The sequence below is a fragment of the Zalophus californianus genome, chromosome 4 (assembly GCF_009762305.2).
Source record: "Zalophus californianus isolate mZalCal1 chromosome 4, mZalCal1.pri.v2, whole genome shotgun sequence".
Lineage (NCBI taxonomy): Eukaryota > Metazoa > Chordata > Mammalia > Carnivora > Otariidae > Zalophus > Zalophus californianus.
This window is the reverse complement of record NC_045598.1, coordinates 160626711-160642053: the sequence shown is the minus strand read 5'-3', so window position 1 is coordinate 160642053 and position 15343 is coordinate 160626711. Positions and strand designations below refer to the sequence as shown.

The 15343-nt window shown below is 34.4% G+C and overlaps 1 protein-coding gene across 5 annotated transcripts in view; it reads left to right on the top strand.

The window, feature by feature from the left end:
* Positions 1-15343, top strand: part of ANGPT1 (angiopoietin 1) — a 245927-nt gene that overhangs the window by 163904 nt on the left and 66680 nt on the right. For 4 of the 5 annotated variants that reach the window (XM_027577787.2, XM_027577761.2, XM_027577796.2 and 1 more), the window contains one exon: positions 11574-11806. In XM_027577787.2, the coding sequence (XP_027433588.1) occupies positions 11574-11806 (233 nt within the window). The remainder of the gene's footprint in view (positions 1-11573; positions 11807-15343) is intronic. The other variant, XM_027577770.2, reaches the window with a different exon arrangement.

The window sequence follows — 15343 nt, the reverse complement described above, 5'->3', positions numbered from 1 at the left end:
ATATATTTTTTATGGAAAGCTGTGTCCTCCTATCCAAGCTGTTTTGCAGCCTGCTTTCTTTGGAAATAGCTATCATTTCTCATGAATAAATATCCCTCTAATATCATTCTTAATAACTGCATGGTATTTCATTTTAAGGTGTAACCTAGGGTGGTTTCAGTCTCTCACTAAGTATGTTACCATATATGATTTATCTTTTAAAAAGTTGTCAGCATGAATCTGCATTCTTCAATTCTTCCCCTGCTGATATGTGTATTATCTCTAGGTCTGCATCTGACACTTGAGCTGTCAGGATACCATAAAAAAACCTGGGAGGACTGAAAGGTCTCACTCTTAACTACAAAAACAAATGCTGTCCTTAAGCGTCACTTGTACTCAGCTCTCGCACTCCCTCTCTCTCTCTCTCTCACTCTCTCTCTCTCCCTCCCCCCCCACCGTGTCTCTGTCTCTCCTTCTCTTTCCCTCCTTCCTTCTCATATTCATTCATTCTTTTGTTTTCTTTCTTCTCTTTCTTTTTTAAAAAATATATCCCCTCTACCTTATTTCCCAACCATTTTGGGTTTTTTGTTTTCCATCAATTCTTGATATGGCATCTAGTATCATCTCCTACTATGGAATTCTCACCATGACATTGTTTGTTTGTTTAAGGGAAATTGCTTAAAAGTTGTTCTCTCTGTTCCATGGGTAAAGCTGAGTGAAGGTTCACGCCCTCAAAAGAGCTCTGTCTGCTGCAGGTCAAGTAGAGGCGTCTCGTTCCTAATCCCAGCACATACATGCCTTCTGCTGATGATTTTTTTTCCTTTATTAAGTTCTAATTTCTAAGGAAAATTCAGGTCTTTATATATACAAGTCACAACGCTTATTGCTAGTGATAATTTTTTCAGAGTTCTAACAATTCCTCTTGCCAGAAATGTAGGTATTTCACAATGACTTCAGGGATTTAGGTTTCAACTTGAAATTTATCTCTGTGCTCATGCTGACAAAAACTTACATGCATCTTTTACTCCTCCTTTGCACCCCTTTCTTTTTTGATGCTCAAGTGTAGCATTACTTCACCTGTGGTTCCTGGGGGTATTTTTCTATCAATGTGCTGTATCTCCTGACATTGCTGTGTCTCTTTGTTATCTGTGTCTTCCTGTAGAAGGGTCCAATATGTTTAAAGAAGTGTTGGTGGAACGTTTATTCTTAAACTAGGCATATTCTTCTATGAACCACTCAGAAAAAAAGTATTTTATAAAAAACCAAGAATATCCTTTTGTGATGTACAGCATACTTTCCCTATTCTCTTTATTGTTATTGTTTATTTCCATATATGAAATGGAATTCAGGAACTCTGCCAAGCGCTTTCTAGAGCAACAAAGAAGTACTCCCCCCCCACCACCCAATACAATTTAAGTGGACAGAAGGTCAAAGTCAAGCATGAAACTGTTTATATATATTTTTAAAGAAGTTTATTGATTATCCCTACCTATTCCTTAAACGAATCTTAATCCTCCAAATGTAACAAGAAGCTATTTCTACATTTAGGCATCTCTGAAATGTAGGAACAACATGCCTTTAGTTGGCCAGGTCTGGTTTGGATCAGCTAATACACTTTGCAAAGGGGATTATCTAAATTAAGCTTTGCTTCCTCCCCATGGAATGTCAGGGGTTGTGTCTGGGTGTGTGACTTACCAGCTTTGAGTATGATGGGGACTCAGCTGCCAAGTCGGTGAGCTGGCCCTTAGGAGGGTCCACCACTTCTTTGGCAGAACAAGGAGGAATATTTTATGGACAGGATTATGCTACACAATCATGCTGAGAGGTCCTGCTGATTTACATCCTGACAAATTAAATGCATCACTTGTAGGGTTGAAAAAGGATTTTTGGCCTCATTAGATTCACTTCTTTATCCCTTAAATGGCCAAAGGCACAAAGCAAGAATAGGATTAGCAACATTTGCTCTACTGTTTGTTTTCCTAACAATCTACTGGGGGTGACTCCAAGAAACTTCCAGTTTGCTTTCTTTAAGGAATGTTTTTTTTTCTTTTGTTGAATGCCATCCTAATGTCAAAATGGTTTTGTTTCTTACCTCAAAGAAATAGCATTTGCAAGTACAAGATCAGTAATTGGCCCATGTAATTGAAATTATCAACCAAGATCCCAAGAAATGGGAAGCATTAATATTTACATTGCACATAGGGGGTTGGATCACAAAGTGGAACATGTAATTGTCAACTTTTCTAAGATTCTTTGAGTACGTTTCCTGCCAGGTCAGTTCAAGACAATAGAAGCGAGGAGAGGGACAGGGAAAGATGTCATAATGCAAATCCCTTGAGCTGAATCTTTTCACCTAAAATTTGGTGAACTGATCAAGGCACCTGCCCATCTCTGACTTAACCCCAACTTTTCCCAAGGTGGGAGCACAGCCGGGTAAAAATATATTCCAGAAGAAATTCTTCTGCCTCACCAGGGTATACAGGAAGGGAAGTGAGCATCTTGCATATACAAAGATGGAGCACTTGGGCTTTCCTGATACTTGTGTTGAATATGTAGATAGAAGATTAGGCAAATTTTCATTACCATTCAGAGTGAAGTGAAACTACCCATGTGATGGCCACTTCAACATAGTTTTATCAAAACTGTCTGCTACCTGCCTACCTAATAGGGGTGAACATCTATGCCAGGTGCTTTGCATACATTACAGCTAATCCTCCAACTAATTCTGCAAAGTATCTATTATTATTTCTATTTTATGTATAAAGAAGGTGAAGTCCACAAAGGTCAAGTTTACTTACTTGTCCATGACCAAACAGCTAGTTTATGAAAGCAAAATTAGGGTTGAAGTCCATAATGATTCTCTGTCTTAATTATTATAAAAATATTTTTCCAGCATGATGCATCCTCAAGATTAATTGATGTGGCTGTCAAGTTATCCTCTTTACACAAACAAATAGAAGTTTGAAGAAAGGAGTCGGCCAGTTGTTTTTGGCCTATTTCTATATAGATCATTATTTATTCCTGCTAATACTGAAGTAGGGAATATAAACTATTTATTTTACCTTGGGAATTCACTGAACTTATTTGACAAGCCTCATCTATCTTTTAGCTGGAGTTTATGAGAAGTTATTAAGTTAATTAATTTTAACTGATTGAAATGTGTGTAATTTCAAGATACTAAATTATACCTTACAAATTACTGTAATGGCTTCTTAAAATATTGATTTTTTAATACTTAAGTTGCCTAAAGAAATGAAAAGTTAAGTCACAGTCTTTAAATTAAAGTTCTTTTCTATTTGATAAGATCTTCACAAAATACTAAGGTAAAATCCTGCTAACTGCTAGCATTAGATTAGGCTGAATTATGTTAGTTGTGTATAGTAGGGATCAATAAAAAGTTTTTAAATTTATATTATTCTATTCTATACCTTGAAAATGGAATACCTACAGACTGATTGAATAGAACATTTTTCTTCTTCTCATGTTTTTTAAAAATGTATTTAATGGCATATAGCATTTTTAAATTTCAGTTTCATTAATCTAGGGTTTTAGAGTGGAAGAGAATTCTGAATCAAACTAAAAATCCAAGGGTAATATTAATTTTTTCCTTTCCCTGATTCCTCACAACTCACAGTGACTGTTGAGGCTGTCAGTTCCATCTCCTAAATATTTTTCTCAATCTGTCCTGTTCATTTTATTTCCACTGACTATATCTTAGGTCAAACTCCCATTGATTCTTCTCAGCCATTGCAGTGACCTCTGTGCTTTAAGCCCCATGTCTTTCAAACTGATCATCCAGAACTCTGCAAAGTCTTCTTTCTAAAATGCAAGTCAGATTATTTTTCACTTTTGTTTAGGTCCCCAACACTAATTCAGCCGAACTTTTCAATCTCTAGAGAACATCTGCCTAATCCCCTACTGGTTCTCTGTAACTAACTGAAGAAAGTTCAAGTTTCTTAGCATTGAACACAGTTGGTGATCATTATAATCCTAATGTGGTAGCTCTACTTATACAAGTCTTATATTTTAGAAAGTATGGTCTGATAGCTAAGAACATGAGCTCTGAAGCCAGACTGCCTAGGGTTTACTTTTCCTTTATCCTGCTATAACCAGCTCTGCCATGTATTATTTGTGTGACTTTGGACAAGTTACTTAAACTCACTGTACTTTGGTTTCCTAATTTCTAACACTGGGGTGATGATAATAGTAGTGCATGGAGTTTATGTGAGGATTAATTGGGTTAATGCATGTAAAGCTCTGAGAACAGTGCCTGACACACATCACAAGTGTTTAATCATGCTGGTTGTTAGTATCACACTGAAGACTTGATGTTATTTCAGAGATTTTTGATGTTTGACTTGTCTGAAATGCTCTGTAGTTCTTTATTCAACTGAGAAACTCCCATTCACCCTTCAAAACTCTGTGCAGATGTTAACCTAAGAACCTTTCTCTGACTCTGCCCAATAGATTTGGTCATTACAACTTATATGATAACTCTACATTGTTTTCCCCCATTATTTTACTTATCCCATCACATTGTAATGTGTGTGAGTGTGTTTGTGTGTGTGTGTGTGTGTGTGTGTGTGTGTGTGTGTGTGTTTATCTATTTCTCTACTATTGGGCTGTGACCTTCTGGAACACAGAGACTGTGTTTTATTTATCTTTGTCTTCATGCTCCCAGGCACAATTCTCTACACATTGTATATATAGTATTAAGTGCTTTTTGAACGTTGAATGAATGATGAACTGGCAGATGTCCCGGGAGCTCTATTGCAACAAATGTCATTTATATCTCTATACACACAAACACAACTAAAAAATATTTTTTAATGGAAAACACAAACCACATAGTTTACATGAAATATTGTAAAATATTAATTGTTCTTAACATAAATACAGTAGAGATGATGTTCACACTGCTATTCTGCATCCCCAAAAGCATACTGCATGGCTCCCAAGGTTATCAGTTCACATTTTGAATTTCACTAATTCAGCCCAGTCTTTAAATTTCTAGATAACATCTTCCCAAACCATTCTAGACTCATGACTATCTAACACATCTCTCTGATTAGTAAAAAAGTAAGGCAAACTTATCTAAATATTAAATTAGGTAGAAGTGTATACAATTGAAGGACACAGTCTTCTTAATTCCATACTCCTCCACCACCACCACCCCCTGCAGAGAATCATCACTGACAGTTTAAGTTTGGTGCTTATTCTTCCAGAAGAATATATACTTTTTCTATGAATATACTAAGACATACATCATGTTGAGTGTGAATATTTGTTGTGTTTACACAGACACACACTAATATCCAATCACACACATGTTTAAATACGTATATGTATAATAAATGCATATGTGTATAGATTATAACTATTCTTTACATGTTGGGTTTATTTCTAATTCATAAAAATTTATCATGGATATTTTAAACATGTAATTATATACACCTATCTCTCATTCCTAGTATAGATAGACTATAATTTACAATTTATTAGAATTTTTATGTGATTATTTAAGTTTTCATACATATTGACAAATTATCTCCAAATTTTATATTTCTTCCCAAGTGTGCATGGGCTTTCTAATTTCCCCAAACCTTGTTAACCATTTTATTAATGTTGTCTACTTGAAAAGTTAGGTTGTACATCTTTTCATGTTTATTAACCATTTGCATTTCTTCTTCTGTGACTAGCCTATTCATGTGTGTTTCTCATCTTTCCATTACATTGTTTATCTTTGTTTTATTAACTCATATGTGCTCTTCAGTGGACATTAAAACTTTGTCATATATGCTGCAGATATGTGTTTCTGTAGTTTGTCATTTATTGTGCAGTTTTTTTATAGAAGTATTAGGTTTTTATATTTTTAAGTGTATCTGTTTTTTTCTTGCTTTCTGGCTCCCATAACATATTTAGTTTATTCTTATTTACCCCAAACTATTAAAAAAAAGTATTTGCCAATGTTTGCTTGTAGTAATCTATGTTTCTGCTCCACATTTAAATTACAAAAGTATTTAGCTATAAATTTTAAATTTGCTATGTTCAAGTTAGAAATTTAAAGTATAAATGTAACCTGAAGTTACTATACCCTTGTTTGAAGAGGGAAAAAAAATCAGTCTTTAAAACCCATATTTGCAACACATGTTGACACCTTACATATTGAAAATAATTAAAAAATGGAAACATCTGTAAGCAGTTTCAGACAGATAAAATTGAGAAGTTTTCTATATTTTCAACATCTTCCTCCTTGTTTAAGGGCTATCTTTACACACATATTGCTTAGGAAACTGTCACCACTGTGAATTCATTGGCTGCTATGTTAAGAACTCTATTGTGGGAAACAATTTGAAAGGGAGAGCTTTTTCTGTGAAAGTTTCAAGATGTGTTCAATGATCTGAAATATTTCCAATAAGATATGTTTGAGGAGGCAGACTGTGAAAATGGAAAGAAGTCAACCAAAAACTTCAAATCAGGTTTTGTATATACTCAATTAGAACCTTTTACTGAAGTTCAAGGCCTAGATTATTTTGTTTATTTTATTCTTCATTAAAGTTCACCTCTGCTTCAAACTAGAAGTTAAGTGCCAAAATTTTATGCATGTCTCTTCTCAGAGTGTTTCCAGAAAGATGGGAAACAGGAAGTATTTGGAATCCTGTGAGAAATACTGTCTTCAGATTTCTAACTCCATTTGTATAGATATAGGTACACAGTTTCATAAATTGTTGTTCCATGGAACACTAATCCTAAAAGATGCATCATGATAAAAACTGTTTCTTTAATCTAAGCTTCCCAAAGACTTGAAAGTGGGACTCGTACACCTGATAAAAATATGCAGAATGCACTCTAGAAAACAGTGCATTGGAGTTTGGAATCGGCATCCACATTTTGGATTATGCATTTAAGTCTAAACTAAACTTATTGCTGCAGGACAACATCAGGGAAAATATAACTATGTTGCCTGTCTAATTTTAGGATGCTGGAGCTGTAATATTATCAGCCTTTACTTGTAGTTCTCTGTATCTAGCTGAGGTAGCCTCTTCCAATTGATCTGGATAGGGAAAATGTAAGAGAACCAATAAAAGACTCCAGGAAAAAATGGGATAAAATTACACTAAATGACAGAGGGGTTAAGGCAGAGTGGTGCTTAAGAAAATCTTAATTCAGATTAAAAAAAAAAAACTGGCTTGACAAAGAAACAGTTTTTATACATGTAAAAGATCAAGAGGCTAAAATACTGTGAAAGACAAGCTCCCAGAATAACCAGATGGAGAGTGACAATTACTAAGGAGATGTTAAAGTGATTTCTTGCTTCCTAACAATATAGAAGAAATAAGTAGAAGATATTAAATCAAAGAGAGACTCTCATGCTAGTTTTCATAGCACTGGGATGTCATGGGCACATTTCTAGTCTGACAAGTTAGAAGACATGACTTTTTATCTCGGTTCTGACACAATTAGTGCATGATTCTTGGACAAGATACTTAGATTCTTATTAACTGGGGCTTGTGATATCTACCCAGTCTATATCTCTATATTGCTTTAAGAATCAAAGGAGATAAGGGCTTAAAAGGACTACACAATTATAATGGTATATTACAACAATGAGATTAATAGAGATAGCATGTGAATTTTTTCTGGCAAGGAAGTTTTGGATTCAGACCAGTTTGGAGTAATGAGAAGGGCTGACTTCCCAAGTAGATAATAACCAATGGATGAGAAGATGTATCTAAGGAAAGAGAATAATTTTTGTTTTTTGGGGTTTTTTTTTTAAGCCAAATATGAAGAGAAGATGGAAGTAAGGGATGAGCAGTGTTGGAGAAAATGGAAGGAAGGGCCTAGAAGAGATCAATCCTGCCCAAAAAAGTCTAAAAAGTTATGATTAATATAAAGGATATACCTAATAAATTTAATAGATAATTACTATAATATAAAAGTTATTAAAGGAACTCCAAGTGAAGAAATGAGATGAGAAAATGGAAGAGATAGTTAACTGGCAAGACTTGCCATTTGGGAAACAGTGTGACATGTTTCCATTTTGCCAATAGTTTTCATGCATATTATTTTTTCTTGAATATATTTCATTCCAAACCCTGTGAGGTATCTGTGATGCATGCAGAGCATGGTTCTTACTTCTGTGGGCAGTCCCTTCTTTACTTTGCATTAATATCTATTTTAAGATGACAGGCTATTTGGATTTCTTTTGATAGTCACGTGCATTAAAGGTTGTTCAGTGAATTATGAAAATTAATGTTCTTTTCATCATGTTAAGTGCATATTCCTTTTACTCAGGAAATGCAGGCCTTTTCTTCCATAAGCCAGTTTCAAGTTGTTTTCTTTGACATCAGAGAATGCTTTGATCAACTTTAAATTTTCAGCTCTTTCCAAATTATCCTGAAAACCAAAACAAACAAGCAAAATTCCTTTATTGACATCGCAGGTAGTAGCCATCTTTAAGTATATACTCTCTTGAATAGGGAGTGTATCAAAAGAAGTGGAGAAACATTGATTTAAAAAAATTTTAAACAGCATTATATCTGAAACAAAAGTTTCTTACAGCTGCTATTGTTTTATTTGAGGTATTCTCTCTAAAAATAAATCCTTAGAGTAGGAGTGGTATCATTTTCTATTTTACATAGTACTGAGAACACTGTTGGCACTTAGCAAGCAATAAATGCAAGTTATAGCTATAGCATCATATTTTCTAAGCCAGAATGTTACCTACTGATTAGGAAAACGGAAAGGCCAATGCTCATCTTTTTGTAGGAACAAAATGGTAATTCATATTTTTATTCAGTATTATATGACTATATCATCCAAATTTTGATCTTTACATTATTATTATCATTTTAACAGCTAATTTTAAGGTTTCTTAGTAGTATACTATAACTCTTGTGAATTTAAAAGACAATTTTTTTGTAAGTTAACTGACTTTACATTATGGGCATCTTGCATCTGATCCTTAGGAGGAAAACAAAAAATTAAAAAAGTAAACTGAGAATGAGCTAAGGCATCAGTTGTGGTTAATTCTCAGATCTGAAGGCCAAAGATTATGAGACACAGAGAAAACGTGCTTTGACTCCATAGCAAGTGCACTACACTTAACCAGTGGTTAGATAAACTTTTTAACCAATAGAGAACGGTTTTTTGTTTGTTTGTTTGTTTTATTTAGTTTATTTTTTAACCTCTAACTTCAGCAGCAAATTATTGACACAGAAGAAAACACTAAAAGACTGTGAATCGTACCTACTCTTTACAGATGTTTCTTTTATCTTACCCTGACTTCCTTGCCTAAGGTTTTCATTTCCAAAAGATGTCTTCAAAATACAGATGGCCATCACAAATTTCCCTAATCACTATACCCAGGTTCTATCCAAATTGAGTTTGCTTAACAATCAGGGTAGGGTTTCTTTCACTACTGGTGTCCCATGGAATGAGAGCAACCCAAACTAGAGATGTGGCTTCTCTTATCTTGCACAAGTCAGAGTGGTGCCCCTGACAGGTCTCAGTGGAAATTTTCATATGTGAATCTAGACATGCTACCCAAGGTGTTGCAAATTAGTAAGGTAACATGAATAGAAGCATCCCAGTGTTTTTCAGATGTGGTTCAACAGGAAACTTCCCTGCCATATTCTGATCTACATCTTCTTGAGACAGGTTGGTTGGCAAAGATCCAGAATGCTCATGTGCACTTCTCTCCTCACTTCTTAATCTGTGTAAAGGACAATCAGATATTCTAGCTCATCCCCCAGTACATCAAGTAGGAAAATTTGGCTCTTCTAACATGCTCTATTTTATGATTTAAGTATTAAATTTAAAAAATTCCCGGGAGTCCCCTTTTTGCAAACTTATAGGAGTGATTCAGTGCTATATTTCTCCAAGGTAAATTAAGTGCCCAGTCTGGTATGTTACATTTGAATAACACCTTGTAAACTAAGGACTGGTTGAACCTTCTGAAAATGGAACTGAGGAAACTGAATCAGGCTTTCCTCTGAGGAATCTTAGTATATTATACACTCTATAAAATATAAATACTTTTTATTTACAGTCAGTTGCTAGGATCCAAGAGTGCTTCTGCATTCCCTATCATTTTTAATGTGCTATATGCAAAGGGAGTATCTTCTGAAGAGTTCTGAGAGAAGGAAGGTTCTCAGTTGAAGATTACATCACCCTGAGCAAAATCCCATGTCTTTGTGTAAGACCACACCACCAGTCTGTGGTCGTGCTGTGCAGAACCATCTATGCAGTGATTTGGGAACTGGTGGTTTTAGCCCTCATTCTGAAACTTAGGTTGAGAGACAAGGTAAGCTGTGGTTATGATACAGGACCAACCATCAGAAATCCCAAGAAACCTAATTCACTGAGATTTTGTATAGCTTACTTTCTGGTCCTGTGGGTTCTGCATCAATATACTATTAACTGACCCCACAGAACTATTGTGAAATTTAATCACTGTTAATGTTTTGAGAATCCCAAATGAATGCAACATAAATTAAAAAAAGAGTTTCTATATTTTGTTTGTATTTTTCCTGGACTCTTCTATTAGTTTCTTATTGGACCTATTTCCTTAATGAAAATTATACTGTAACTTTTACAGACTAAAATTCTTTGGGTCCATGTCAGCTACCTTGGATATGAGATGTACCCCAGGAAATAAATATTGCTCTGACAACAAATGGTCTAATAATTCTTTATTTGATATGTTATATATGTAACTCCTATAATTAATATGTGTATTAAATGTTTATATAAATAACATATTATGCATATTAGAATATGTTATATGTGTATATTCTTTTTTAAAAATTTTATTATGTTATGTTAATCACCATACATTACATCATTAGTTTTTGATGTAGTGTTCCATGATTCATTGTTTGTGTATAACCCAGTGCTCCATTCAATACATGCCCTCTTTAATACCCATCACCAGGCTAACCCATCCTCCCAACCCCTCCCCTCTAGAACCCTCAGTTTGTTTCTCAGAGTCCATAGTCTCTCATGGTTTGTCTCCCCCTCCGATTTCCCCCTTTCATTTTACCCTTCCTCCTATCTTCTTCTTTTTTTAACATATAATGTATTATTTGTTTCAGAGGTACAGGTCTGTGATTCAACACAATTGTGCAATTGTGATTGCACAATTCACAGCGCTCACCATGGCACATACCCTCCCCGATGTCCATCACCCAGCCACCCCATCCCTCCCACCCCCCACCACTCCAGCAACCCTCAGTTTGTTTCCTGAGATTAAGAATTCCTCATATCAGTGAGGTCATATGATACATCTCTTTCTCTGATTGACTTATTTCGCTCAGCATAATACCCTCCAGTTCCATCCACATCGTTGCAAATGACAAGATTTCATTCCTTTTGATGGCTGCATAATATTCTATTGTGTGTGTGTGTTATATACACACACCACATCTTCTTTATCCATTCATCTGTGTATATTCTGAGACTGTCACTTATAAAATATTTCCATTGTGACGTACCTAACTAAAATTTCTAACTTTAAATAAACTCAGGATCTAGTTGAGTCATATATTTTTGTATAGCATTTTTAAAATAGTCTTGTCTTTTTTTCCTTATAGTTTATTAGAACATAAAATCTTAGAAATGGAAGGAAAGCACAAGGAAGAGTTGGACACCTTAAAAGAAGAGAGAGAGAATCTTCAAGTCTTGGTTACTCGTCAAACGTATATAATCCAGGAACTGGAGAAACAGTTGAACAGAGCCACCACCAATAATAGTGTCCTTCAGAAGCAGCAGCTGGAGCTGATGGACACAGTGCATAACCTCGTCAACCTTTGCACTAAAGAAGGTGGTAAGAATTTCTTCAATTTGGTATAGTAGATATTTTATTTAACATGGAACAAGTAAATATTCAATACAACTTTCTAGATTGTATTGATTGCTGTATAAAAGCAGCAAAATAACGCTATTCTTAGAAGCATTGCATGAAGTTTGTTAACATCAGAGAATGTATTCATAAGCTTGAACTTGTGAATTCACAGTATCATTCTAAAAGAACTTTCTAGTTTCTTCTCTCTTGCTTGCTCATTTTAGCCTTAGATAAAACCTGCGATGCTGTCCTGGATAAACATTTGATGTTATGGTGTTAGACACTTAAATACAGAAGACAGAAATTAGCCAATGTTAAAGATTAATTCAGAGTCCTGGGAGAGTTTCAGGAAGATTCCTATTTTAAAACTAATATTAATTATTTCTTTTGTAGAGGGGGAGAAGGAAGAGTTGCTTATTGGGAGATACAGAAGATCCCAATAACTATTACGAAGGGGAAAGAATCTTTGTTATTAAAAGTCTTTATTAAGATCACTTATGTTTAGTCCTGTGTAGAGAAGACCTAACCAGGGCATCAAGCATATTTATTCTGGGCTGTCTTTGTGACAGTGGAAATATATATATATATTTTAAATCCTGGTATAGTTAACATACAGTGTTATATTAGTTTCAGGTGTTGAAAATACAAATTTTTAATATGACTAGAATATCTGGAGCCACTTAACCATTGAAAATATTGTAGGCCTGTCTCTTTAGAAGATATCTATCCATCTGCCTGTCCCCACCCAACAATTATTGAATGAGTGCCTCTGTGAACGCTTGTCCACTTCAAACAGATCCTTTCCCTAGTCTCAGGAGAGCTCTTCAAAGTTTGGAGCTTAAAGTCATCTTCTGTAGTTCTGCTCGCTAATCAGCCTTTCTCTGAGTGAAGATGCGATGAATCGTAAATAGTGATGAGTGAAAGAAAACACCAATTATGTCTGAAAGTTATGGTTGTCACTAAGCTGTGGCTTATGTGACCATTCATGCGGTGGTTCCATGTGCATATGCAATATACATACCACAGAGGGTTCTTTAATAGTGGACTTGAGCTATATGAAAAATTAGCTCAATTCCATACTTTCATGTATAGATATGAATATAGACGATAATTCCATATGAAGGGATCTTGTTTTAAAGACATTTCACATTTTTCTATTACACTCCATTACCTTGAGTTTTATCTCCTTTAGATAGTCTAAACAAGTCCTTAATATACTTTGTAAAGAATATTTTTTAAACAGTAAGTTCCCAGAGCTCCATTTGGGTGTGCTAAGAAATGTGATTGGGAAGGAAAAAACCTGCTAATCAGTCAGCGCCTGCCAAAACCTTGGGTTAGAGTCCACTGGAAGGAAAGCTTGGTATGATTTTGCCAGAGAATTTTAATGGAGCTCATGAGTATTTAGAAATTAAATATTAATATGAGACATATCTATTCTCATATTGAACTGAATACATTAGGGGGAACATCGAAAACATATTTTTCTTATCATCCTGAGACTTAAAGCACATGGAGTTGAGTATTTCTTTCTTTCTTTTTTTTCATGATGTTAGAAATATCAAGCCCTGGTGATTCTCACAGAGCTCATATATCTGCCTACTTATCATAATTTCACTTCTTTTCTGAGTATTTGTCCAATAAATATGTCTTTAAACTTTTAGAGGCAGGGGTGGAAGTGACTGCAAAAGTAAAATTCCTGGCGAGGTTTGGAGTTTGGGGGCAACAGCAGGCAACCAAACATCTGTTCAAGAAACATTTATTGAACAATTATGATACTGTTAGATGCTACCCATGTAGCATCTCAGGGTATGTGAAAAGTAACTGTGTCTTTTTTGTGATATAGCATATCCAAAACAAACAAAAATAAGAGAGACGAATTGTCTAATACTTCAGGCCTCTTGACATTTATTTTCTTTTTAATGATACAATCCTAAAATAAATTCTGATTTAATTGCAGGACTTGTGGTCATCATGTAAATCTATTATCCCATTTTCCAGTGGGTTCTGTGCTCTCATAACCATAGGTTTTATTTGCTTCTTGTTAATTGTTGTTTTCTTTAATTCTATAGTTAATATTCTGACCAAATATTTGATTATTAAGGACTCAAAAGACACAAAAATGGAAAATGCCTCTTAATAAGGTTTCTATCAAGATTTTAATTCTCTGCATATCTTCATTTTCACTGGTGTCACAGTCTTTATTATGGTGAATTTGAAATTTTAAATAACGCATACCATAATACTGGATTAAAATCAGTCACTAAAATGAACTTTTATTTCATCCTAATTCTAAAACATGTAAGTAAAACCTTTCCCTACTTTTGTGACCAACAACTCATTTATCAAATGTATTTATTATTTATCAAGGTTTTTTATGCAAATGTTATACTTTTACATTTAAATATATGCAAATATGCCTAAAACCAATATACCACAATTGATTTTTATGCATCGATTTTTAAAAATGTGTATCTTAAGAACTCAAAAAGTAATCTAAAAGATTTTCCAAAATCTTCATGAGCTATGTTATAATACAAAAGCCAAAATGTTTAATTGACTTTAAGGGTCCTCCATTTCCAACTTGACCCAATCACTTACGGAGACAGCCTGAATGTAACACTACAAAGTAAGAGAAGAAATTTTCTAGTGAGTTTTCTGTCTTGCCAGCAACTAATTGAAACTTTATGAAGATGTTTCATCATTTTATAAAGTCAGGATAATTATGTCTACTTCTCAGTGATAGGGAAAGGATTAAGTTAGGTACTGCCTATAAAAGCAAACAACACATGACATAGGTGACTCATTAAACTTTAGTGCCTTCTTTCTCCTCCAAGTGACAAGGTTCAATTAAACACAAATTTATTAAGTGCTATCTATAAGCAAACTTCTTCCATGGAAAATGTCTGAATACAGTGCTCAAGAGCATTTAACTGTTGACAGTCATCCAAGCAGTTTCTTTCAGCCTCAGTTTTCTTATCCAAAATGGGATCATAATACATACCTGATGAGTTTATAGTAAATTAAAAGAAGTTTTTATAAAACATATAGCATCGGTGCCTATCCGTAGTAAATGCTGAAAAAATTGTAGTCTATTTACTTTTATGCCTTCTAAAGTATTTATAACTCACTAAAGTTACATGATAAAAGCATTCTCAAGAAGTGTTGGCTGGAAATTTATCCTTTCCCTAACATGTGCTTGGTCCAGGAATTGTAAATCCATCTTTGCATGTAGGGATTATTTTTGTTTAGTTTCACAGAACTTTTCCTACTAAAACAAGATACATTTAAACTAAGTATAATTTTTAACACTTTCTGAAATAATTCACCAACCTGTCCTCTTCTTGTTCCAAACAGGCAATAGTAGTGTTTTAGGCAAATAATCATTTCAAACTGAATTGCATCCATTTTGTAAGGCTTTTGGGTAACACATTTATTTTTGTCTAACCCTTGTCTGCAAACATTTGGCCACACTTATTCTTAGAAACATTACCCACTAAAAAAATATTGCCCTGGTGTTAT